This window comes from Aphelocoma coerulescens, chromosome 2 (assembly GCF_041296385.1).
Source record: "Aphelocoma coerulescens isolate FSJ_1873_10779 chromosome 2, UR_Acoe_1.0, whole genome shotgun sequence".
NCBI lineage: Eukaryota > Metazoa > Chordata > Aves > Passeriformes > Corvidae > Aphelocoma > Aphelocoma coerulescens.
The window spans coordinates 17654614-17679365 of NC_091015.1; the positions used below are offsets into that span (position 1 = coordinate 17654614).

General features: G+C 40.7%; 1 protein-coding gene across 18 annotated transcripts in view; it reads right to left on the minus strand.

The window, feature by feature from the left end:
* Window positions 1-24752, minus strand: part of KIAA1217 (KIAA1217 ortholog) — a 372020-nt gene that overhangs the window by 41935 nt on the left and 305333 nt on the right. For 17 of the 18 annotated variants that reach the window (XR_011148957.1, XM_069006635.1, XM_069006633.1 and 14 more), the window contains one exon: window positions 7062-7894. Coding sequence is in view for 17 of the 18 variants with exons in the window: in XM_069006635.1 (XP_068862736.1) it covers window positions 7062-7894 (833 nt within the window). In the remaining variant the exon portion in view is untranslated. Of the gene's footprint in view, window positions 1-7061; window positions 7895-14530; window positions 14547-24752 lie in introns of those variants that run through there. The other variant, XM_069006641.1, reaches the window with a different exon arrangement.

Here is a 24752-nt window from a genome sequence, read left to right on the forward strand (position 1 = left end):
ACTGGTAACAAAACTTCTCAAAAAGCAAGTGGTTAAGACCAGCAGCAGTGACTGATGAGAGAAGATGGGACAGACAAACTCAGACACAGAGTGCTGCACGGCCCATCCATCACCACTGCAGCATCCTGTGCACATGGGAGCAGCCAAACTCTGGCCACCCCAGCTGCAGTTGCTGTTTGGTGGCCAAAGCAATAGCATCCATCAATAATAGTCATATAAACTCAAACATAGGTACCAATAGCAGCCAAAAGCAAGCTGACACAATACAAAGCAAGTAACCAGCCCTGCTTGCAGCCAGATGGATTATCCTGGCTAATTACTTCATTCACACTCAGGGAATGTATGAGGTTTCCTGGGACAGCACACAGATACCATAGCCAGGAGAGACTCAGAGACACCCAGAGGTCGAGAAAACAGGGCAGCAAAACAAGTAATGAGATGCTAACAGACACAAGCAGGGAAGAAGAGAGTGCTCAGACAGTCCCCAGCCACCAGATGTGTTCTTACTGCAATTTAATGCAGTGCACACTTCTTACTTTTCTGTCTGCATGTTGAAAGGTATTTTGAAGGGTGATGAGAAGACTAGTGAATCTGACTTAATTAATTTCAAACCAAGAACTACGTTACGGAATTTCCACTATTACAAGTTTTAAAATAAGAAACTGGTGCAGGCTACAGTAACATTTGGAACAAAAACAAGTACGAAAACCCAGGGATAAATATACTCTAAAAAACTTTAATGAAGCATTTTTGACACTTAATAATGAAAACTTTTTTTTTCCCAGATAATCATCACAAAACCTTCCTGGAACTAAACTCAACTGGAAGTCTATCTGTTTTACCAATCCATAAAGATGATGTTTTTTTATCCCACATTAGATAATCTGGAAACAATTTTCCGCTTCAAAGGATATTATGGCAACACAGAGCTGATCATGTCCTTTGCCATGAAATCTAGGAAAGTATGTTGTTAAGAGGGAGAGGGATGTTCCAAGATAGGAGATGATGAAAAATGAATGAAATACTGGAATCAATTGCACAGAACACATTATTCTTCATATGGTAAAAGCATTAAGAATGTGAAGAATTTACGTGTGCTCTGGAGTTACTCTCTTAGAAACAAGGCAGATTTTTCCTGTAATCATTTCACTGTAATACCCTTGTTAAGGCCATTAGCACTAAACATTTCAAAAACAGGTGTCTGAAAGGAGGTGCCTTTCAGGCATTAAATAAAACAACCTGATTTTCAGAGGCGGTCGGACCGAAGGTGGTGGGAGGCAGTGCATTCCAGCATGCGCAGGGAGGGATGTGGATGGCCTGGTGGTGGGGCCACAACCTGGGCTGATGTGCTTGGAGGGCTGGTGGCCCAGTTCTGTCACCACAAGGCCCCAGAAGAGCAGGGACAGGATCTGCGGTCGACCCCTTTGCCTCCAATTTCCTTGTGAAGGGCTAGAGCAGCCTCTGCTCCAGGAGAGAAAAGATGCTTTCCTCAGGCTGTGCCAGGCCAGGGTCTATCAGGGATGCCAGAACTGCCATGAAAAAAATTGTACATTTTTGGTTCTCAGCATGGTGTTTTCTAGCCCTGGCTGTGCTCACTGCTGGGAGAGGGGAAGGTGGGAACAGCCCGTCCCAGCAGCTCTGCCTGCACGGGGCTGGCCAGAGTCCAGTGGATGGGGGAGGCCAGGGTTCCCAGGCATGGGACAGGCTGCCACTCCAGCAACATAGGAAAGACCAAGGTTCCCAGGGCACAGGACAGGCTGGCACCCCAGTGACATAGGGCAGGCCAGGATGTGGAGCACTAGGACAGAGGGTCAGGCAGAACACAACAAAGTGATGCCTCTGCTTGCTGCTACGACGAAGGGTGGTAGCCTGAGAAGAGCCAACAGCTCTCTGCTCAAAGATTAATTTCCCAGATAAAACTGCATCTGTCCACCACCCAGGAAGAGCAGGGAGGGTCCCTTTTACAGCAGCTGGGAAAGAAATGGCTATTTTATCAACCCGAGCACAGAAAGGCATTGTTTCACATTGTTTTCCTGTGAATGCTGGGAGAGTCAGAGGTGGCAGCATGGTGGGGGAGGAAAGGAGGCAACAAGGTCAGAAGCGACGCCCAGCAGAACTCTGGCAGACTTGGCTTTGGCTTCTCACAGACCTTGGCCAGGAAGGTAGGGACAGGCCACTTACCAGCCCTCTTCTCCCCAGCAGCCTGACCCACAGCTCTGGCTCTGGGTATGTCCAGGAACTGGGGCCCGGCCTTAGTATCTCACTCCCCAAATTCAGCAGAACCAATGCAAGCCCTTGCTTTTCTGGGGACTGTGCAAGGATACATCAGATTTCATCACCAGATTTCTTCCTTACAGCTTCACTGATGTTTCATGTTATTCCTTCTACTCCAGTTAACTGGAAGTAATTCCAGGAAGGGGTACAGCATATTGCTGAATTGGTATCCACTTGTCACAGCAATGCTATTTAAGCGTGACGTTACTTGCATGTTAGTTCCCTTTCCTGGGGACATCTTTAATATTCACATCACTGAGAAGATACTTCCTACAGACACAGAATAAAACTGGTCTGTGCAACTGTTCATTCATGTTCCTGCCCAACCCCAGGCTGTGCAGCACATCACCCACAACAGATGTACTCAAAACACCAAATCTGCACCATGAACTGACTGGCACACCTTCCTGGAGAAAACACTTTCAGTGACTTCATATTTTATAGTTAAGCTCCAAATAAAGCCATGAAAAGGGGGTCAGACACAGAGAAATACATATTTCTTCCTATATTACCCTATGATAGAAACATTTCATTGTAATTTTTTTTTATCTCACTGGGAAAGGAAAGGAAACAGGAGTAGGTTGGCTTTCCAAATGGATTTCCTAGAATCAAGTGAAGATGTCTTAGTCAGACTTTATCCCAAATTTGCCCCAAACAGATGAGTGGGTGTCCTGGAAGGGTGGGAACCCAAGATCAGCACAACTCTTCTGTATTCTGCTTTCTTCCCACAGAAAGATTCACACAGGTGAATATTTCAGTCTTCTAAGGAGAAGATTAAACTCAAACCTTCTACATCTTGAAGCTAAAGGGGAAAAGGAAGCTCTGAAGCACGCCAGCTGTTACACTATTTGACAACTCTTATCCCAGAGCCTGCATCTCATCTTCCTCTAACAGAAGGAAGACAAAATACAGTTTACCTTTCCTCCATCCTGTATTGGTCATTGGACTTCATCTTTTTCTGCCTGGTTATTCAACACCTTTCACCGAGGAATATGCAGTTTTGACCCTGTGGAAAGTGTCTGAGATGGTGTATGTGCAAAGCCTCCCTTACACACTTCTCAGTGCATTGCTGACAGAGTCTCTCACTGTCCATGCCTTTACAAAGTAAGGTCATTCTTCCCAAAGCATAGAGAGTCCATCCATACTTCAACATATCAAACAATAAAGTGGTTTTGTGGAGTATCTAATAATCTACACATGGCCATTACACTTTAGTCTTGAACTGCAAGCCATGAGCCAAAAATGTGATCACTTTTTTGCTCAGTCCAACTATCATCTTCTCTCACTAGTATGGCATAAAAAGTAGAGGATAAAACTTGTGCTCAGGCAGAAGAGAACCACAGTACACCCCTAAAATGCTTTTGGAGGAAAAATATTCTAGAGTTATCTTGCTGTTTAAGGAGTAGCAGCATTTATTATATACATATTTAGCACTATCAAATAACCTAGAATTTTGCAACACGTGTTATAAATGCAATGATTTAAAGTTAAACAGTATTTAATTTAATGCACTTTTGGATAAACAGCTTCTTTCCAATTTATCAACATTTAAACATCTGCTTGGCCCATAGTAACTTCCAGAAATGTCCCACAAGCTACAAAAATGAGCTATCCAAAAACATGACAGCAAATCACTGTTTAAACAACTCATGCTCACTCACAAAAATTTACTCTTCTTCCAGTAGACTTCAGATTTAAGAGATTTCAGCATTTTTTCACCTTTGAAGGTGAAATCCTGCAAACTGTTGTCACTTCTAATATTTTTCTGCACATGAACACTATCTTATTTTATTTACTGTTGTAGAAGAGCTTTAGGAGGAACTCTTGTGGTAAATGAATTAACTGCGAGAATTTATTCAATGCTTTATACCACAGAAGTAGCTATCTTGGAAATAACTGAGGTAAAACAGTTACAAGAAGGCATTACATGAAGCAATTAAATCCCCCTCAACTCTGCCTTAAGTAACAGGCTTGATAAAACTGGCTTCTGCAATGTCAAACTAAAATGGGAAACTCCAAAAGAAGAGCTCAGAAATACCAGTTTTCATCTCTCATAGATCCAAATCTGCTGCAGTTAATGTTCCAAAGGTAATGGAACTATTTCTTCAACAAAACCAGGATCCAGTCAATGAGAGGTCTTGTCTGGTGTAAGTACCCAACATATTCTGATAAAGTACAGAGATATCCCAGTTCAGCCTTGGACTGTAAAAATTGAAGGAGAACTGAGATGGGAAGAGAGATTCAGTTTTACTTCTGACATTGTCACTATCTGTTTCAATCTTTCCTCTGACTTATATTTAAACTTGCATTGTCCTGAGATTGTGACAGCACTACTTCAAGGTAATTTCCATAAAGATATGACACAAGAGATGTTTTCTTTGCTCTCAGCACAGTCCACTAGGGACTAAAGCAACAACAGTGCTGAGATGATGGATTTGTTGCCTGCAGGGTCCTCAACCTGCTCCTGAATCAGTCAGGGGAGTCTGTCTTGCCACAGTGCACAGATGCACAAGACCTCTCTCCTCAGCACCTCCAAGGCTAAGAGCTGCTCTGTCTGCCCACAGCTGACACCTCTGCATGCAGGCTGACTGAATACACTACTGTGTGCTCTCTATGGCCTGGCTTTTAGGCTCTTGGCCTCAGCAAATGGTAACATACACAAGCAAGTAGCATATAGCTCATTTTACCATGCCTGGAAGAGAATTAATTCAGCCCTATCTCTCCAACCCCAAAAATGTTCTTCCTCACAGAAGCAAGCCCATACTGTTTAGGGGTGTAAACTCTAAGTCCTACACAACAAGGCAGGGGATACCTGTCTGCCATTATACACATCACCCTTCAGGTATCCATAACAACCTGGTAACAATTCAGCCCCTGCTGAAGCAGGAAAAGAGCACCTCAACATGGATAACCCCTTGTTTAGTTTAGTACGGTTTAAACAGTGTTTGCTTTCAAAGTTTACAAAATCACTACAAAGCAAAATTACAGCTTAGAGCATTTTGTGTTTGTAGAAATCAAACCCAATTCTTAATATTGCAGTGGTTAGAAAACACACCAATTTGCATTAATTGCTTTTGGTATTTACAATTATTTTTTAGAAAGTCACACTTCCTCAAGGTTGAAAAAAACCACAACACATAAAGACAGCTTTCAAAATTATTCTTTCAGTGCCATGTGACTAATACACACCATGCTGAATTTTAGGGTCATGTATTTATATGGAAGTGCAATTATGCAAATACTGTTTTCTTCATTGTTGATATATTCTGGGACTGGGATTAAAACTCCTGGTGCAAAACTCCCTTTTAAGGAGCTGTAGAACTATCTGTGTAGTTGCTCTTTATCCATTCACAAACACAGCCTTGTGCATATCTGTGTAGCTGAGTGAACAGCTGAGATGCCCAGTGGGAAGACAGAAAATTGCCCAAACTGAAAAAAAAAAAAAGTTTTTGGTGTCCTTCCTTATTTTCAATCCCTATCATGAATTTTGTAAAATTTTCAATCTGTAAATGGATTAAAATTGGCAAATTTCCTTCAAATAGTTTCCTAGCTTTAATAATGGTAGCTTGAAATGAAATTTCAGATACCTGCAACTTTCTCTTGGAAATAGATACATAAAAATCAGATCTCACTGATCTTAGATTGTAATATGCCCTAACTTGTACTCTTATGTCTACCAAGCTATAAGCCTGTAATTTTTGTGGGTGGCTGATTTTCTTTATTTTCTTCCAGTTTTTCCCCACCAGTGGACCTCACGACCCACTTTTTTTTCTGGCCAAGCATGGGAAGAGGTGACTAATAATTGAGCAAGTTGCTCAGATAGAGGAGAAGCCTGGGGTCTAGATGAAGCTCCATATCTTCCCAGTGGTTAAGGCAGTCAGCAGTTACCTTTGGCCTCTGTGAGCTCAGCATTTTCCAGCTATTCATCTTCACTTCCCTAAAGAGCTCCATAAAAGTTAACAGCACAAACAATATGCTAGAGATTAACACAGCTCATATAAATACAAAGCAACCGCCTGGCCATGTAATGATTTTTCTCTCCCAGGGCAGGGTCTATGGCAGGAGAAGCCTTCACAGACCTTTGTGTAAATCTGGTCCTTAAAAAGACAGGAGAGATCATTGTCATCATTGCCATTGCACGAAAGTTAACAACAGTCAGGTCACCAACTACTTGTGATGCTGGAAAAATCATTGGGAACAGCATTCGTGTTTCAATTTCTTCCCTGGAACAGACTTGCTTTTCTCAGCAGTTTCCCCTCACGGAACATTATTGTAAACAACTGTCCTATTTTTATGCAAATTCATGTTCTACTGGAGATAAGACAGTAATGATAAATTCTTCCCATTTCCTAACACTAGATGAGAAAAACTTCACTCCATAAAGAACCAAAATTGTAATATCAGAGTGTCATTCTTAATGGGGGTGAAATATATTCCCTTATTAGCAGGAACAGAACATCATTTGTTCTTGTAACATGATCTGGCTGTCTGGAAAGAAAAATCCCAGTTAATCATTTTATTTTATTATATTTTTTCCAATGACTGAAATTTACACAAATGAAAATAACTAGGGATTCATCATGGGTTGGCAACACTTTCAAATTAATAATGAATAGTGTCACATCTCCTCTAAATTACTAACTACCTTGACAGGCAGCTAATAAACACTGCAGCCGGGTGCAGCAGCCTCCTACACATTACATTGTCCCCTGAGTCTTAAACAACAAAGGATGTGCAGATTAGGAACGTTTCTCATTTGCATAAATTAAGCCCCAGCTCTGCCTTACCTTGTCTCCTTATCCTTGGGCATCGTGGGTGACCCATAGCCAAAGGCCTGCTTGTCCACGGGAGAGGGCATTGCCTCGGCCATGCCCGAGAGGCCGACAGCACTCCGTGCTTTTGCATCCACAAACATGGGCGGTCCTGGCTCCTTTTTGAAGGACTGGCGGCTGGGGGAAGACCTGTCAGGCTGGAGGGTGTGGGCAGGAATGTGAGGGCCATGGTGAGGATGAATATCGATCATTCTCATGTCAGCCACCCTGTGGGGTGAGGCTGGAGGTGTTTTAGAGCCAAGAGTGGGCAAATGGCTCTCCGGGTACTTTCGTGACTTTTGTCTGTACAAGGACTGCTCCAGCATTTCAGGCTGCATAGAGGGGTTGCAGTAAGTGCTCGATGACCTCATGGCACTGCGATGGTAGGCTACGATGTGATCGGGGACATCGAGGGGGTGTCCAGAGAGTGGTGCAGCCACACTCATCCTCCCCTCGTGAAACAAGTAGGGGTCGCCGTACAGACTTTCGTTTCGGACCAGGGTAAGGTTTTTGTTACTCATGTCCTCATCTGGCTTCACGTCCCGTCTCTCCAAAATGGCGCTCGGGCTGGGCGATATAGAGCGCGAGGCTGGCACGCTGGAAAGACGGTCCCTGGGGATGGTGGCATTGCCTGGCACACCCATGGGCCGGCCCCCACCATAGGGAATCCTGGACGGAGAGGGAGGCATGGAGTGGGGCACTGGGGTGGAGGGTGGAGAGCTGGGCATCACATGCAGAGGGTGTGTGGCAGATCCAGGGTGGGAACCACTTGGGCCGTCTCGTCCCGTATAAGCAATTTCCCTCTGCATCTGGAAAGAAAAGGAAAAACACAGAAGATATAAAATTACTGAATGAGCAAAACATGATGTGGGGTGTCTATGGAAAATTAGGAAATAAAAACAAACCCTCAAGACAAAATAATTTTACATCTGCATAAATAAAACACTTTGGGACCTCAGTGCCTAATGAAAATAACAACTATAAACAGCAATAAAATGGGCTGTATGTTAAAGGAATATGAGAGGTTTAAAAATGCTTTTACTTATGCAAATAGCTTCTCACCCTAATCTGATATTCACAGCTACTGAAGCTGCAATCAGAGGTTGTGGTGCCAGGTGTCTCAAGTACATGTAGCCAGTGACAGACTTAAACAGTTTATTGATCAGACACACAGGCTAGAGTTCCCTGATTCCAAAACAGGATAAAAATGCTGATGCTCTGGCATCACAAACATACCTGAAGTTGTTAGACAAGAAAAAAAAATATTACAACTAATTGGCCATTTTCTTCAGTGCAGGATTTAAGCTTTTAATGACTTGATATGGTCTTTATTACACAAAGGACACACAAAGCATAGAAGAAACACCCACACATTTATTGACTATAACACAGTCAACTTATATGAAAACAGTTTGACCCTATATAATATGTGCCATTGCAAAGATAAGAGTGATTCAGAGGGTTTGTGTAGCACACCCTCAGAAAATCATCCAACATTTTATCACAGTTTTGTAAGCAGCAGTAAGGAATGAGCAAGCAAGGAAAAGAAATGGGAAACTTCCATTCCAAATGTATTAGTGCTTTGTTAAGAGAGGCCTTGGCAAAAATCTGCAATGGATACCTGTGCTTTTGAGAGTGTAGAATCTCACTCTGACAACCATGACCTCTCTAGATGGCTGAACACTATCAATGACAGACAGGAGAAATTCTCCCTCTAGAAAGCATCATGTGCCTGCTCTGGTGCCCTTGGGCTAAGGTGGATGAAGAGGGAAATGAAAAATTCAGCTAATGACCAACTACATAGGGAAAAAAATGTATAGTTTCTAAAATTCATGCTGACAGTTTCAGCCTCCCTCTCCATTACCTCCAAGGGATTGTAGAAAACTGTGTATCACCAAGCCTGACTCCACATTCCTGAAGTTACAGAGCGCAAAATAATGTACATTGGATGTTGCTGATCTGAAATCTACACAATTTTTCTCCCCTCTCACTCCTTGCTTTGATAATGTGACTGGATTCATTGAAGTTACAGTGATCCATGGCAGATGAAGCAAGAGATTATTCCTGCCCCACCACAGGTTTTTCCACTGGTAAGGGAATTGCAGTGTTAGTATATAAACAATAGCTGTACTTATCACAGCAAGTGCTGCACTCAGGAATTAGAAATGACGTTCCCCAGGGCCGGAGATCAACAGTCTGGAGAATCAGGTATCAGAAAGAAGAAAGGAGATAACCTGATCGTGGCCACAGCAATAATAAATAAGTGGAACACAACAAAGGTGTGCACTGGGATAGGCCTTTTATGAGCCAGACAAGAATTATGAAGCCAAACAGGAACGTGGCATAATTTTTTCATTTGCACAGAGAATTAATCTAGTCTGGAATTTAAAATAAGACATAATTAAAATATAACTAAACAGTATTAATCGCTTTATAAGAGGGAATTCAACATATTTTCTATTGGCTTGAAGAAACACTGCAACATACTGAGCCATATTGTGTGTACTGACTCTGGCCCTGGGCCAGCAGAACAAAACAACTCCTACTGACTTGAGCAGCTTTGGGATCATGTCTTCAGGGACAGGCAAATGCAGATGTTTTATACCAAGAGAAGAACACAGAGAAAGAAAATCCTCCTAGATTTCTACTGTACAAGCTACACCATGCCCTGTTTAGTCACTTCAGATAAAGCTACAACAGATGGAATAGTATCTGTCAAAGAAACCACAGCCACTAGGATATGGTGGGTTGCAGTGAGAGGAAAATTCCAATGTTACCTTGCAGAGAGGAGAAAATTTCCATGGGAAGATTTGAAAGGTTTAACTTCCCCTTACTTCTGGACTTCATATTCCTGTATATGCTCATTAATTTCTCAAAAGTCAAAGCAATCTGTCAAAGAAAAATTACTACTTTCCACCTTAACATCATTTAGATGGAATACTTTAAGATGGAAAAGAATTTGAATATGGGACTATTGCTCAAAATCTTGTGTCTGCGTACTGATGTATATAACATTATTTACTTTTGCTTTACTCTAGCACTTGGTGTACACAGCCTCAATAAAGGCTCCCCTGGGCTGGGCAGGGCACAAGCACCTGGGCACCCAACCCCTTTCTGAAAAGTTCACCTGCTGTTTTAAGCCAGGACTCAGGCCCTGGGTGGAGTGTACCAAAGGGGAGACTTTTGGAGCCAGAGAGTCCAGGGTGCCCAGGAAAGATTCACCAGGGCATGTGGGCTGGGCAGGGATCTGAGCTGGTTCCCAGGAGCCAGGCAGCTTTACCCAGTGGATTACAGTGTCTTCTGCCACATGGTTGGTACTTCCTCTCCAGATTCTTTGCTAATGGTAAGTTTAAAAATGTGAAGAATGGTCTTTTCTTGCTTCTCATCTGTACCCCTTTGGTGTGACAGTCTAGGCACACTACTCTCTCTCATATATATCTCACTTTCTGCGCTGTTTTTCGTCTTCCATCCTCCACCACAAAACCCCCATGTTGCTCAGTGAAACCCCAGATTCTTCTACACAGGCTATCTTGAGCCACTTGGCATGACTCAGGGACAGAGAAAGAGGATATTGGGTTTATCTGAGCCTCTAAATACTGGGTGCTGTCACAAACAATTGCTTTGAGGGCAAGAGGAAGATTTTTTAGAGAAAGGACAGGATCATGTGCTTTTCGACTGCAGCCATGTAATATGTTTGCCTGAGGGTGTGGTTTTCTTTAGCACATAGCTCTTCCTTGTTCCTACTGCCTACAGAACTTACACCCTTCAAATGGAAACTTGTCTTATCAATCCTTTGGTTAAAATACGGCAAACAGCTAGCAACCATTTCCGTATAAAACATTTGAGGGAAAATCACATCATTGAGAATCTCTCACTTTCTATAGTAAAAAAGATTACACCACGTTTAAACATCTCCTGTGGAGATTTTTGGTCAGTCTAACAAGACTTAAGTCTGCAAGATACAGATTTTGATAGTTTTTTTCAAACAGGGTCTCTATATACTAAAGAGTCAACATTATGTAAAACCATCTATGTTCTTTATTTCAAAGCTTATTGGCACACTGAGTAACTTGCTAGATTTTGAAAATGTCTGTTGCACAAAGTCAGCAAACCAGTTATCCATCCACTCGAGTGGGTGCAAGGAGTCTTGCTCCTGGTGGCTCACAGAGAGGACAAGCAGAGCCAGTCCCTCTGCATCCAGCAGACAGGGCACGTGGAGCTGTGCCTGCGCACGCACCAGGGCAATGCCAGCCAGCACCCGGCACCAAGCCTGCTGCTGACTCATGAGCACCACTCCAACCCTTCAGCTCACCGTGCAGCTGGACACCAGACATACAGCCTGACTCAAGCCATTATCTGCTAAGATCTCAGAGTGAAACTTGGGCAAAGGGAAAAGTAGGCCAGAGTTTCTGACCTGGCAGCCCTTCCCACTACTCTGCTCTCCTAGGCCTCCTCTACATCACCAGACAACACAGCAATTGGCTTTGCCCCAAGTTTTTCAGACTGCCAAAATACCTACACAGACCATGTTCCTGAGATGGAGGTTATCCATGCACCCTCTTGCAGACACTGGGGAGTTCCCAACAGACTCCATTAATCACCTTTCAGCCATGTGAAGCTATTATTTTTCTTACTCTCCCTTTGACACTCTGCATTTCCCTGAGGAAAGTGCACCTATGCTCCCCAAGCTGGCTCACCCAACAGTAAACACAGGACACCTGCAAAGAATTATATTGAGACCTTGGAGTCTATGATGAAAAAGCTACAGAAACACGAAGTACTGATACAAAACGGATAAATTAAGCTGTTTGTAAAGAGATATTTTATGGAAATTTCTCTACAGAAAAAAATCCTCTAAAAAGTAAGGCAATCCTTCACTTTTCTAATGAGGAAAGACTTAATTAAAGAACCCTCAATCCAACAACAATAGAATCCACAAGTTTGTTCTTTTCCATAAAAATAAATTGACAGCTTTACTGTACTAGTTGTCCAAACCGCTCAGCTTCACCATTAGTTCCACTATATGATAACACTTCTGTCATGACTGATCTTTCATTCCAGTTGGATTTGGAGAGCTGAAAGCACAAATCCACTTTTGAAAAAAACCCAAACACTTTTATACAGTTTTAGTATTTCTAAAATAAGATAATTTACAATACAAAAAAGTGTACTTAAAAATTACAGAATTGGTAAACAGTTAAATGAAAATTTTAAGTATCTGTACCAAAACTATCTGTCTGAAGCCAAATCACACATCACTGAGAAGTTGTCACACTTGTCTGTTCTTGCTTTCTCACAGAATGCCTTCTAGTTCCTATCAATTTCCCCATTCTGTTGGGTCATTACAGAAAAAAAAATCATGCTGGTTGCAGTTGTGGGTTCCTCCAGCTGCTCGATGCCATATTTGAAAACTTCAAGCACATTAGCATAACTTTTAGCTGTTTCTGGTCAGAAACTTTCCAATGACATGTACTTTCAGCAGACAACTCTAATCCAAGAGAGCTGAAAACATTTCATAAAAACATCAGTAAAGACAAAAGCGGGGAAAAAAGCACCCAGCAGATTTCAGTCAACAGTGGTGTTATTTCTTACCAGACATCCCTTGAGTGCTCTAGAGCTATGGCTTTCCAGATTTGTAGACCTGGGTCAATTTGGTCAGAGTCTGATCTGGGGTAGGGACTCCAATTCTTCCATGGTCTCTTCAGCAGGGTGGGTGCTCGGTAGTTTGGGGTTTCTGAGCAGTGAGACATGCTGGGGTTTCAACAGCCATCACTCCTCAGCAATGCTCCCAGACTAGAGGCTTACTTGGCAATTTTGGCTAAGAATGGGCCCTCTGATGCCCAAAAAAAAAGGTTTCAGATCACAAAACCACTGACCTTGCCTAAGTTGGAACCTGGCCTCAGCTGAATCTGACCCCACAGTACATGGTTCTAGGAGCTGCCAGGGTTCACAATTGTTTTTCATTATGGGGACCACATGCTGGTAAAATGAAACTGATTTCAAATGTTCAAACTTCCAATGAATGGGGAAATCCAAGACCCAGCTTGCTGCTCTTAACATTTTTCTATATTTTTCCATGTTTCCACATATTTCCATTCTTTTTTCCTGGATAATTTTCCAGAAAACGAGTTGCAGAGCTCCCTAAGAAATCTCAACACTTATAATTAATTTCCCAGTATTAGCATACACCTAGGTTTCAGTTTTTTAGGTCCTTTTGTATAGTTTTGGTATGTGCCCAGATGTAAAAATCTCTGTATTATGGTGAAAGGAGAATTGAGATTAAAACTCAGACCATCTATGAAAGAGAACCTTTCTTTTTCTAGGGACTGATTACAAATATGGTGGATATATCAAGGGAATCACTGGGTTTTTCTTCTTCCATTTATGCTCTTAATTCCATGTTTTTTTCTTTTCCTTGACAAACAACAACACAGTCAGTCAATATAAGATGTTTGTTAAGATGAGCCTGTGATGGTTAGTGATGGTGAAATCATCCAGTCCTCCAGTTTCTATGTTCACAGATTACTGTTTATTTTGTCCAGGCTCAGCTAGCTAGAAGTTGACACAAACAAAACAGGAGAACCAGGAGATGATGCTCCCTATCTTAGGAGGTGGAATTTAGAGAACATAAACATGACCCTCCAGAAAGGAGGCATCCTGAGTGAATTATAATCAGGTGTTGTCACCCCACTACTCAATACCACTGTGACATCCAGTCCCCACATCTTTCTCCCAGTTGTGCAGGTGTGCACAGAGTTTATGGCAAAAGCACTATTTGATCCTCAAAAGCAGAATTTTTAGGACACCATACTGTGGTTACCAATACACTGACCTGAAGCTCAGACACAGCATCATTTCCCTTGCCATGCCATAGAGCATCAAACACATTCTTAACATTATTGTTCCTTATTTTATACATATATGTTTAATGCACACTTATGTATGAATCCAGTCCCTACAGTGATCCAAATGTTTTAACCTCAAGGTATTTTTACATGTCTCAGTATGTCCTTTTATATCCCTGACTATATATAAGTTTAATTCATACCATATCCTAAAGCTCCCATGGGGAAAACAAAGAATACCTAGTTCACTTTTTACTGAATGTAAAACAGATCCATAAAATTCTAAGCAAACCACAAAACAAATGTAATGGTAATATCAAAAATAATGTTTGATTCAAGGCTTCACCTTGCCTGTAAGTCAATGTGCATGCTGAAGGTGGATCATGCAAACAAGCAGAGAGGAGAGTTTTCAGACCAAATCCTACACAGTCTGCTCTTTGGGCATAATTTCTTCAGCTATCCTGATGCTACCCTGAGTATTTGTTTTCACTATTTAAAACACTAACACTCTTATTACACACTTAGACAACATTGTTGCCTACAGACCAATAAAACAATCTTTGATAAGATCTTTGCTCCAAAATAATTAAAGTCACTTACTGTTTCTTAAGGAAATCACTCAAATGGCTACAGCAGTGAGATGAACATTTGGTTCCACTTCATCTAATAAAGCACTTTTTGTTTTCAGTCTTGAATCTCAATCCTTGGTCTATGGTATAGTATTTTGTATAGCCATGTCTTCTGTGAAAAGGTTTCGAAACAGGGAAAATGTTCCTTGTTCCCTCTGCTCACAACAGGCCATCTTGCTTTATCCAGTCATCCAAGCAATGCTGTTTCAATAGGCTGAAGTACTTTTCCACATGACAAGCCTGCGATTTCTCCTCCCCTTCGAAATTAGTCACTAAATAACCTCCTTGGCATGTCACCCAGTCACAAACTGTGCAACACTATGTGATTCAACTGCTCAATCACTTTTTAATGTGTGCCTATAAGATGCACAGAAAGAGACTAACATTATGGAGTGAACCACAAAAGAGACTCACAAAGGGGAAAAGGCATAAATAAAATAGTGAGTAATCTCTGTTTCAGTAACACAGTGCATTTCAAAGGCAACACTATGAGACATATACATATTCAAAAACAACAGGTGAAGACCTCCAACTATTTAGCAAACCTAGTAGACAGAATTTTAGGAAAAAAATTTCAGTAGTTATAAACCTTAGAAGATTTTCACCTCCTCAGATTGGTAGTGACACTGCAGAAGGAAGAGCAAGCTCCTCCCATTGAGAGCTGTCTACTCATTAACCAGGCACCTGAACCACTTGACTAATCTGAACTTCGGGATCCCCATAAATCAATCTCATTGTTATCTCTGCAGCACACCACATAAGGCATTATGATTGGTTGCTAGGGTTTTTTTTGTTTGTTTTATTGGGTTTTTTTAAGAGGAAACAATAGAGAAGGTAAATACATTTTCCAAAATTAGAACAGAAAGGATGCTTCACTCCCTTCTATCTCCTCACACAAAAAGACCATAGAATATGGAAATTGTCTCCTTAAAAAGACAGCATTTACAGCCTCAAAGAGATGACACTTTAATATCATAAGGGAAAAATCTCATGACACAAACCCTTCCCCGTCCTGCAGTTATCTTCTGCTTTGGGGGGTTGGTTCTTTTGCTCTTGGTTTGGATTTTGTCTGATTTTGCTTTTGTGCAAATAAAAAATTGCCTATATCATCATAAATGGCATTCAAAGGAATAAAAATACAATTTAAGCATATGATCATGAGCTAATATTGCTGTACAGAATCAGTTCTAATGGGACCTTACAGGAGTAGCATTTCTGTTTCACTGTACTGCTCTCAGCCACTAGTGAAGGAGGCATCATTCATTTCTGGTATGAAACAGCAATTTGACACTAAGCATTTAAGTAACAGGAGAAAAGATCAGAGCAGATCTGGTGGCCAAAATTAAAAATCCAGGTGTTTCACCCCTTACTATCCCCAGCCCAGCATCAGAGAAATCTTCCAGATTTCTAGACAGCGGCTGTGAATTCAGATTTGCAATGTAAGCTGTAAATTTGTAAGCTATTATTGATCTTGACTAGACCTTTATTAGAACCTTATATGAAGTGTAATAGTAACAGTTTTTTCATAAATGTAATAAAAAAAAATTTGTCATAAATGCTTACTTTTCAGTTTCCCCCTAAATATATTAAAATTATTTTTATTACATATTTGCACTAGCACTATAATAAAGTATTATTATGTCACAGAAACAATGTTAAACCTATTTATTTTTGTTTCAAATTTAATCAGTCAAGGCTTGTTTCTTGAAGTGTAGGGGTAAAGCAGTATTTACCATTGAAGAATCTGGTTTATATTTGGCAGGTTTAACTAACCAGTCAAGCATCCCCTTTTAATGAATGAATGTATATACTTGACCTAGTTAAAAAGCTGCTTAGGTTGGTGGACCAACCCGACTCAGAAACATCAAGAGTAAAAAATACAAGCAAATTATCCTAGAACACTTTAATGCTACATGTGCTTTTCAGCAGTTGCAGAGAATATTCTTCTATCCATGCTCTTCCTTACAGGCTAACAAACCTGAAGTGAGAAATAACATTATTATGCTAACATGCAGGATAAAAAAGATTACTGTATTTTGCTAAGTTTCCATGCAATGACTTGCAAGCTGGTAGGCTGCACATTTTCAGTAATTGGACTCCAGCATGACAAAGTATATCCCAGAACATCAGACTGGGATATAACTAGTTCTCCATACATATGACATGATATGCAAGAGTCTTCATGTATGTCTGATGCATACAAAAAGCTTTTAATTAGATGAATTAATCTGCTTTTAATTTTAAAATACATCAGGCACAGTTACATCATTACCAAGGCTGTAATTTGTAGGTTCTAACAATGCATACAAACAATTCAAGCATCACTTTCCATCTCAATTACTTTATCAGAGCCCTCAAGCATTATCTAGCTTGCCATCTATTATCTATTACCCTGTGTACAATTACATGCCATATATTTATTTATAAAGTACTGTACAGAACAAGAGCTCCTTTTCAGTTCAAGCCCGTGTAAACCAAGGGTATGCCCCTAAGAGGCACAACACCCTATGCTTCACTGAGACCAAGCCTGGAAGTTTAGATTAATTTAGGACTTTAAAACCGATGTTAATGCCTGTACTAATGATAGGCTCAAGTTACCACAGACCTGTAATGCCAGTCACCCTCCTTTCTTCTACATCATTAACAATGTTGGTCTGTCGGACTTTTCCATCAATTTGCTCATCACATCAATTTATTTTCTGCTTGTGTCCCTCATTTTGAAGCAGAAAAAATGTTAGAGACTAAACATCAGTAGAACACACAATTATAAAGCCAGAGAATATTTTGAAGTCTACTGTGGGGTATATACGTGTGACATAGACATAACTTACTGCTTGACTGCTGATCAAAGTTCTTTCTGCTCCTGCTAACAGCTCTTTTGGCTCCTATGCCTTTAATAATACTTTTATGGATGGAAATAATTAAGTAGTTAATGCCTTATAGTGCTGTAAACAACTATTTCCTTGATGGAGAACAGGGAAGCACTTACAGTGATTGCTGGTCACTAACTCATGACTTGGTTTTGTTCTCAGCACTCCAGAACAAAGCTTGTGGTGGAGTCAATAGGGTTTTGCTTAAATTCAGCAAGTTAGTTCAGTCCAGCAGAATCCAATGGAAATGGAAATGGAAAGACAGTTTGCTGATGACAGCTTTTAGAGCTGAATTACAAAGAAAGCATATTTTCTCCTGTGTTTGGGGGTTTGGGGTTAGGATTTTGGGTGTGGATTTGGGTTTTGAGGTTTGGGTTTTTTTCTGCCAAGGAAGGTTTCTACCATCTCACCAGTCCTATCGCCCACCCAGCTTCTAATTTTTGACCCAAGAAACCAGCAGTTTGAGATGTCAAAGACCCATCTGTGGAGTTGTCTGCAGGATCTCCTAAATCTGCTGGCTCTGATACACAAGACTCATGAAGGCAGCTGGGGAACTGCCATCAGCATCTTTCTTCTCTCTGCTTAGGGTGGCACCTGATATGATATTCAATTTCTTCAGTGAAAGGAGAGTGATCCACCCTTAGCTTTGCCTCCAAAATACTCAGCAGAGAAGAAAGAAGTGTTCTTACCTCATCCTGATCTCAGTGTCAGTTGCTTCCCCATGGCAAAAATGAGAGAGCAGAACACAGCCCCCCAGACTGCTGTCCTTCACAGAGTCACCAAGGTGACACACCCTGGAATCCAGCCAGGCTGTGCTGCTGCCACTCTGCACTCCACACTGCTCTCCATGACCCTGAAAAGCTCTCTCAAATCAGCCTTGACTTTTTCACATCAGCTCTCCAGCCCACTGCCCATGTTTATACCTACAAGGATGTGTGTGGTGTTTCCTTGAAGACTGAAAATCCTACAGAAGCTCTTTGAATTTGAGACGCCAAGCTAAACAAACAGGGATGGAACAGAACAGTTCTGGCTGCCTAACACATACTGGATTTGAGATTATGTGCAGACCACGCTATCTTCTCCTAAACATGCATATTGTTTGTATTCCCTCTGTTTACTGATTCCAAAGGCATGCAGTGAAACAGATATGCCTTGGGGTAAACATAAGTACCATAAAATTCTCTTATACTTATTCCAAACTCCCTAGTTCTTACAACATAAATGCAAACAAACAAACAAAAAGCCCTCTCTCACCACAGAGCACATTACTACTGGCTAGAATGCATCACTGTAAAGGGGACAGGCAGCTCTACAGCGTCACTGCTGGCAAAGCAGCACTCTCACTAGAACAGCTGCAGTTTGCAGTGAGGAGCAACCTGTGTGCAAAGCCTTTGAACCAGCCCACACTCCCAAGAGAACGGTGCTGTCTTGTAACCTGTGTATTAACATTATGTACATATACATACATATATGTTTTGCATAGTAGCAGTAAATTTTTGGCCTGTCCTTTTGTGGTGACAGATCTGTATAATTCAAAATTTTTGATTTTTAGGGATTAAAAAAGTTAAAGGCAAACAAGTAAAAGTGGGAACTCCTCTGCTGGAAACTCTATAAGCCTCTCAAAATTTTTTTTACGTTTACTAGAGCAAATATAGCCAGCTCTCACTGGAGTTGCATGAAGAAGGTTCTGCAAAACTGAACTATTACATCAGGTCTGCAGTCTGTCTCTCTACCCTGTAATTCAAACCTCATGCTTCCCCCTTGTTTCTGTACTAATTTAAGCAAGGGCATCTGCCTAGCTATAGGAAAGTATCACAGCATGTGTCACAGACATATATGCATTAAGCACCTCTCAAAAAGTCAAGAAGCAATATTCATTGCTCTGGATTGAGGATTTTTCTCACCTAATGTTGCATTAAAAGAAAGTCAGCCAGACATCCTCCAGAGTCAGCTCATTCCCCTAGAGCTGGGTGGGACGAACTGCCCTTCTGCATTCCCAGCCTCTCACCACTGACTGCAGTGGGCGGCAATTTCTACACTGAGCTTACAAGGATTAGATTTTTTAAAAATTCTTTATAGTGAGCCTGCCCATATGTCTTTTCATTTAGCTCACTTTCTGCTTTGCTTCTCATCCTACCTTTTTCCTTTTTCTCCCCCTTCTTTATAGGGAAGCTGAGATCCTATAACTACAAAGCACAATGACAGCTTCATTCCATCTGCTGCTTGCTGATCCATGCAATGGACATTGCTGTGATCCACTGTGGAGAATCCAACCTGACCTGTGGTTCCTGTTTTATTAAGAATTAAGCATCTCTCTCCTGAAGCTGGCAATAAACATTATTTATCAGCAGAGCAACATAGAAGTGCATTCATCTTCCTCTGTCCTACTCATTAGCACACTTGTTTATGCCTAAACTTTCTAACTTTTTAAATGCAGAGAACTGAGTTTGTGGCATGAAATCTTTCCTTCTTAGTTCACAGGTAATGCAGAAATATTAATAGCAAGTCATATACTGCAGACATTTAACTAAGACTTAACTCATGACTTGGACTGATGACCTTAAAGATCTTTTCCAACCTAAATGACTGGGATTCCCTGAAACTGGGAATAGAGACAGGAGGTAAAGAAGAATTATGTGGAAAGGTAATAGGGAATTCTTAGTGTAGAACTACAGAAGGAAGGAAAAAAGACAAAACAAAAAGGGAATAAAACAGTGTGAAGGATATTAAATAGGGGTTTGTGAAAGATGAAAGTAATATTGGAGATGGAATGCTGCGAAATTAATAGGGAAACAAGAAAGGCATAATAAATAAAAAAAGAAACAAAAATAAGAGACTTACTTAAGCTGGGTAGGTAGGAACTGATGAGAAAAAGAGGAGTTAAAGAGACTGTAGTGTATGAAGGAAAAGTCAACAAAAAATTCAATTAAAGAAAGAAAAAAATAGAATGAAGTGGAAAAACATGAACTAATGCAAATTTTCTTCCGTGCTAGAAGATTTTGCATTACTTCTTGTTATTACAATGCTGTAGCCTAGCACAGCAGGCATGGGAGGGAGAGGGCAAGAAAGGAAAGAGAAGAAGGACTAGGAAGAAGAACATCCAAGATAAACTTACTTAGTTTTGTTTAATAGTCTGAGGCTTTGTGGGGTTTTTGGCAGGTGTGGTCAGAACATGAGGGCGGTTTTTAGGAAAGAAGTGAGCAGAGCACTTCAGGTAAATGCCAGCTGGAGTGACCCATGAATGCTTGAGAACATGGGAAAAGAAGATAAGACCATCACTTGCTTTTGCAATCCACTCTCATATTCAAAACAAAGATATTTGAGATGCACTTTAAAGCTATAAATGGCTTTTGAAACCCAGCATTAGGTTTCAAAAACTAGTTCAGCCATTACCACTGAAGATATAAGGTTCCAAACAGCTCCATCTCCCTCAGACACTGTGAGAAATAACAGCTTTCTACAAGTGAGGCCTTAGAGCAGCACCTCTGAGAGGCCCCGTGCAGTGGGACTGCGTGCTGAGAGAGAATGCTGAGGTGGCTGCTGCCCTCTGTACATGTCTGGTTGTTAGAGGGGGACAACAGAAACTCTGGTTTGATGAAATCATCACCAAGCTTCTGGCAAGTGATGAGAGATGTCATGTGTGTGTACATGTGCATGTACATGCAGCCTTTACTTCTCAGAAAAATTTTCCCCTTATCAATTCCATCATGTTATCAATCCCCTGACCACACAGGCTTACGACCCCAAGAACACCTGCACATCAAAAGCTCTTTGGCCATCATAATGTTCAATGGCCCTTCCCATTCCTACACGGAGGTCACCTTTTTTTCAGGTGTAAAACAAGACGCAAACAAAAAAATAAGAGGAAAGCAGTATCGCTCTTCTTCCCATAGAACGGTGAGCTTACAACATGCATCCTCTTAAACATAGCTACAGGAATGGGCTCTGTATTTGGACTAGCCTGGTTATACCTGAACTGGACCTGCTGTCACATATTAGCTGTCAAGTCAGACAACTTTGACAACACACTGGCTGAACTGTGCTTGGAAGGGAAGGGAGCACAAGGCCACTTGGAGCCTGACCCAGATCCACCCCATGAGAGCTTCCAGTCTAGCCACACTTTAGGCTTTAGGCAAGTGAGCAAAAAGATGGTTGAGATGCAGCACATTTTGCATTGACTGGCCTGTCTGAAATCACAGTGCCTCTGTGTGGAACTTTATTTCCCCAGCAGCATTTCATCATTTCAGCTATCTCCCTGCTACCAGTCTGCATTGCTTTACTCCTGATTGGCAAGACAAACACCCAGATCAGTTAACAGGCACTCATTTCTGCCTATTTATGTATTTAATTTCCTATGAACAAATGAAATGTGAGAGTTAAAAAAAATGTTTAGATTATCCAATTAAGTAGAGAGAAGTTAATAAATTTCTCATGCTTTATTTTCCTATGCTTCCTTTGTGTACTATGCAGAAAGAATGGTGAGTGCACTAAGAAACCTCCTGGCATTTCAGCCAAGATTTTTCAGGGTTTTATCACAAATGACAAAAATATAAACACACTAAAACATAACACATTTCAGTCCTAAAAAGGTCGAATTCACATAATTACATCATTGGTTTGCCAATATCCACATTTATCTCATCAGTATAGCATGGCCCACCCATTCCATAAGCCATTAGATTGTTTGGATTGAATATATAAAAGCTGTTACTGATCTATTTTTCTAAAGTTAACATTATGGCAACCCTCATAAATAGTGCTGCGTTCAAACCAATTGTTGCTTTTGCTTTCAAACCAACAGTTCCTTTCTTTTGATTTTCCACTGATGCTTTTTATGGTAGAATTTTCTGAGAACAGAGTCATGTAATTCATGAAAATGCATAAAGCATTTCCTCCCCCCTCCCCATTCTCTTTGAAGAGATGAAGGACACCATGTACATAACAGAGACAACCACCACCAATGCAGGGAGCCAAACCCTTCAGACCAGCCTCAATTTCAGCACTTCCTCAGGGCACCACAGAGCTGATGGGGTCATCTCTTTTTTTTCCAAAAAAGGAATAGTTTCAAAGATGTACAGTTCTGGTACAGATCAGCATTTTTATTTGGTTTAAATATGCTGTATATCAGATTCCTGCTATTTAAAAGAAAAATACTTTTAGTAACTGCACTCATAAATCAAAATAAATGCATGGCTTTCTGACTCCCTGTACTAACGACTCAGCTCTTATTTTTGTTCCATATTTGTATCTCTTCTCATTGCACTGAAGACAAATAAAACTGAACAACTTGATATAGCTAAATGAACATAAAGAAAGTGTAACCCTTGCTCTCATCTTACATTACCAAACAAATGAGTCAAAATAAAATTCCTACTACAGATATATGAAATGGGTTAGAATGTAAATAATATAAAAATATTATAAAACAGAGCTGATAGTCAAAAGACATAAGCAGCATGTTTACACCTGTTTCTTCCAATAGAAGGACACAGAAAGTCAGAAGAAATAAGTTGCTGTGCTGAGTTCTGCAGTCAGCACTATTGGCAGGAGAAATGGTCATGCAGAGTCTTTAATTCAACCGAATTTTGCAATGCAAGTGTCCAAGCCACACCACAGCTCATTGCTATAAGGTCAAACAGCATTTGCAGTTGTATGTCTTTTAAAGTGTTACAAGTGCTATCAGTGCACTAACTAAGAGTCTTCTTAGATCACAAACTTCTTCCTATACTGTTTGAATCCTACATTTTCTTTTCATTTTACTTCCTTCTATCCCAAAAATATACAAATTGGTCAGCATGGCTGAAGTAAGCAACCTACTTTACCCAAAGGTCAAGCTATCTATAGTAAATATCAAGTGATACAGGGACTAGCCCTTTACCCAACACACCCGTTCAGTCTTTTCACTTAGTCACATGGAGTTCAAATTTGCAATGATGTAAGAAAGGCATCTATTCAGACAAAAAATAATTTCAGCATCACATCATTTCTCATGGAGTCCTACTGAGTGCTGATATTTGCAACTGTCTTGCTTTTTCCAGCTGAGGCTTTTTTTAACCCCAGATCTTAACCTGTATCCAAGGAAAGATATTTTTACTGCTCATATTTTCAGAAGACTGATTAGTTTTCCAGAGCCCTTATTAGAAAAAGTGCAATCCAACATGGAGAAGAATCAAGATTCTCAGATGTGTAACTGTGTTCCCTTAAACACCAGGTAATGGTTTACTCCTCTTTGTTAAAAGGAAGATTGGGACAGAATTAATTCTCTTTAGTATTCATAAGGCTAATGACTAATAAAAGCAGAGAATCTGGGACACGATCACATGAACTAACACATTTTGGATTTGTGAAAAACTTACTGGAAAAGCTAAGGTCCTGGATGACAAGAAGAATGGGTTGTTTGAAGAAGAAAAAACATTGTTGCTAACTTCACTTGGTTCTGGGAACCCTGGTAGCAAAATGCCCACCTTCAAAAAGTGATTTTTAACCCCTGTTTGAGTAACAGCTCATTTGGAAAGCTATATGGAAGTCATAAAACTTGACTGGACTTTGACTTGCATGACTCCTGCAATTCAGATAAGCTACCTGGTTTACAAAGGAGGTAAAGGAGGACCTCCCCTCCTGGTAAGGGAGGTCACAGCCATGAGCATTTTTATCATCTATCAATGTGTTTAGGGAGCTCTGGCAACATCTGACTCTGTCAGCTATTTAGGAATGTCAAGCAGTCAAATTAGTGCAAACTGTTGTACTAAAAGCAAGGAAAGCAGGGGGGAAAAAAAGAGAGCAAAACTTCTAAAGAATTGGCACAAGGAAACATTATGTAAAAAGAGGTGGAGTAAGAATAAAAGCAGAAACTAGTAGATAATAAAAAATGGACTCAAATCCAATCCTTATGTTTTTATTCAGGGAAAGCTGTCACTGAAGGCAGCAAAATCTTTGCCTAAGAACCTCAGACGTACATGAGAGATATGATTTCTAGTTTTAATGACGGGCTGGAAAGACTTTCACCCAAAACAGATAATATGTTGTCTTTAAGTAACTTCATCAGCTGCAGGGTAAGGTCTCAGCAAACCTCAACATGAAAGGCAGACCAGCTTAAATACAGGCCTGTTAGTGGGAAATAAAGAACCCACCCCCTAAAAATTCCACTCTCTGGGAGTTTCCAGGTTACTGGTTTGTGATATCTACCATATGACACTCCTCTCAGACTAACTGGGAGATGATTGCATGGGTGTGGCAAGCTCGTGTTCTTTGAGAGGTTTCATATCAAGAATATGGCACTTTCTTTCAATGGCAGCTTCATATCAACTTAAAATCCATACTCAT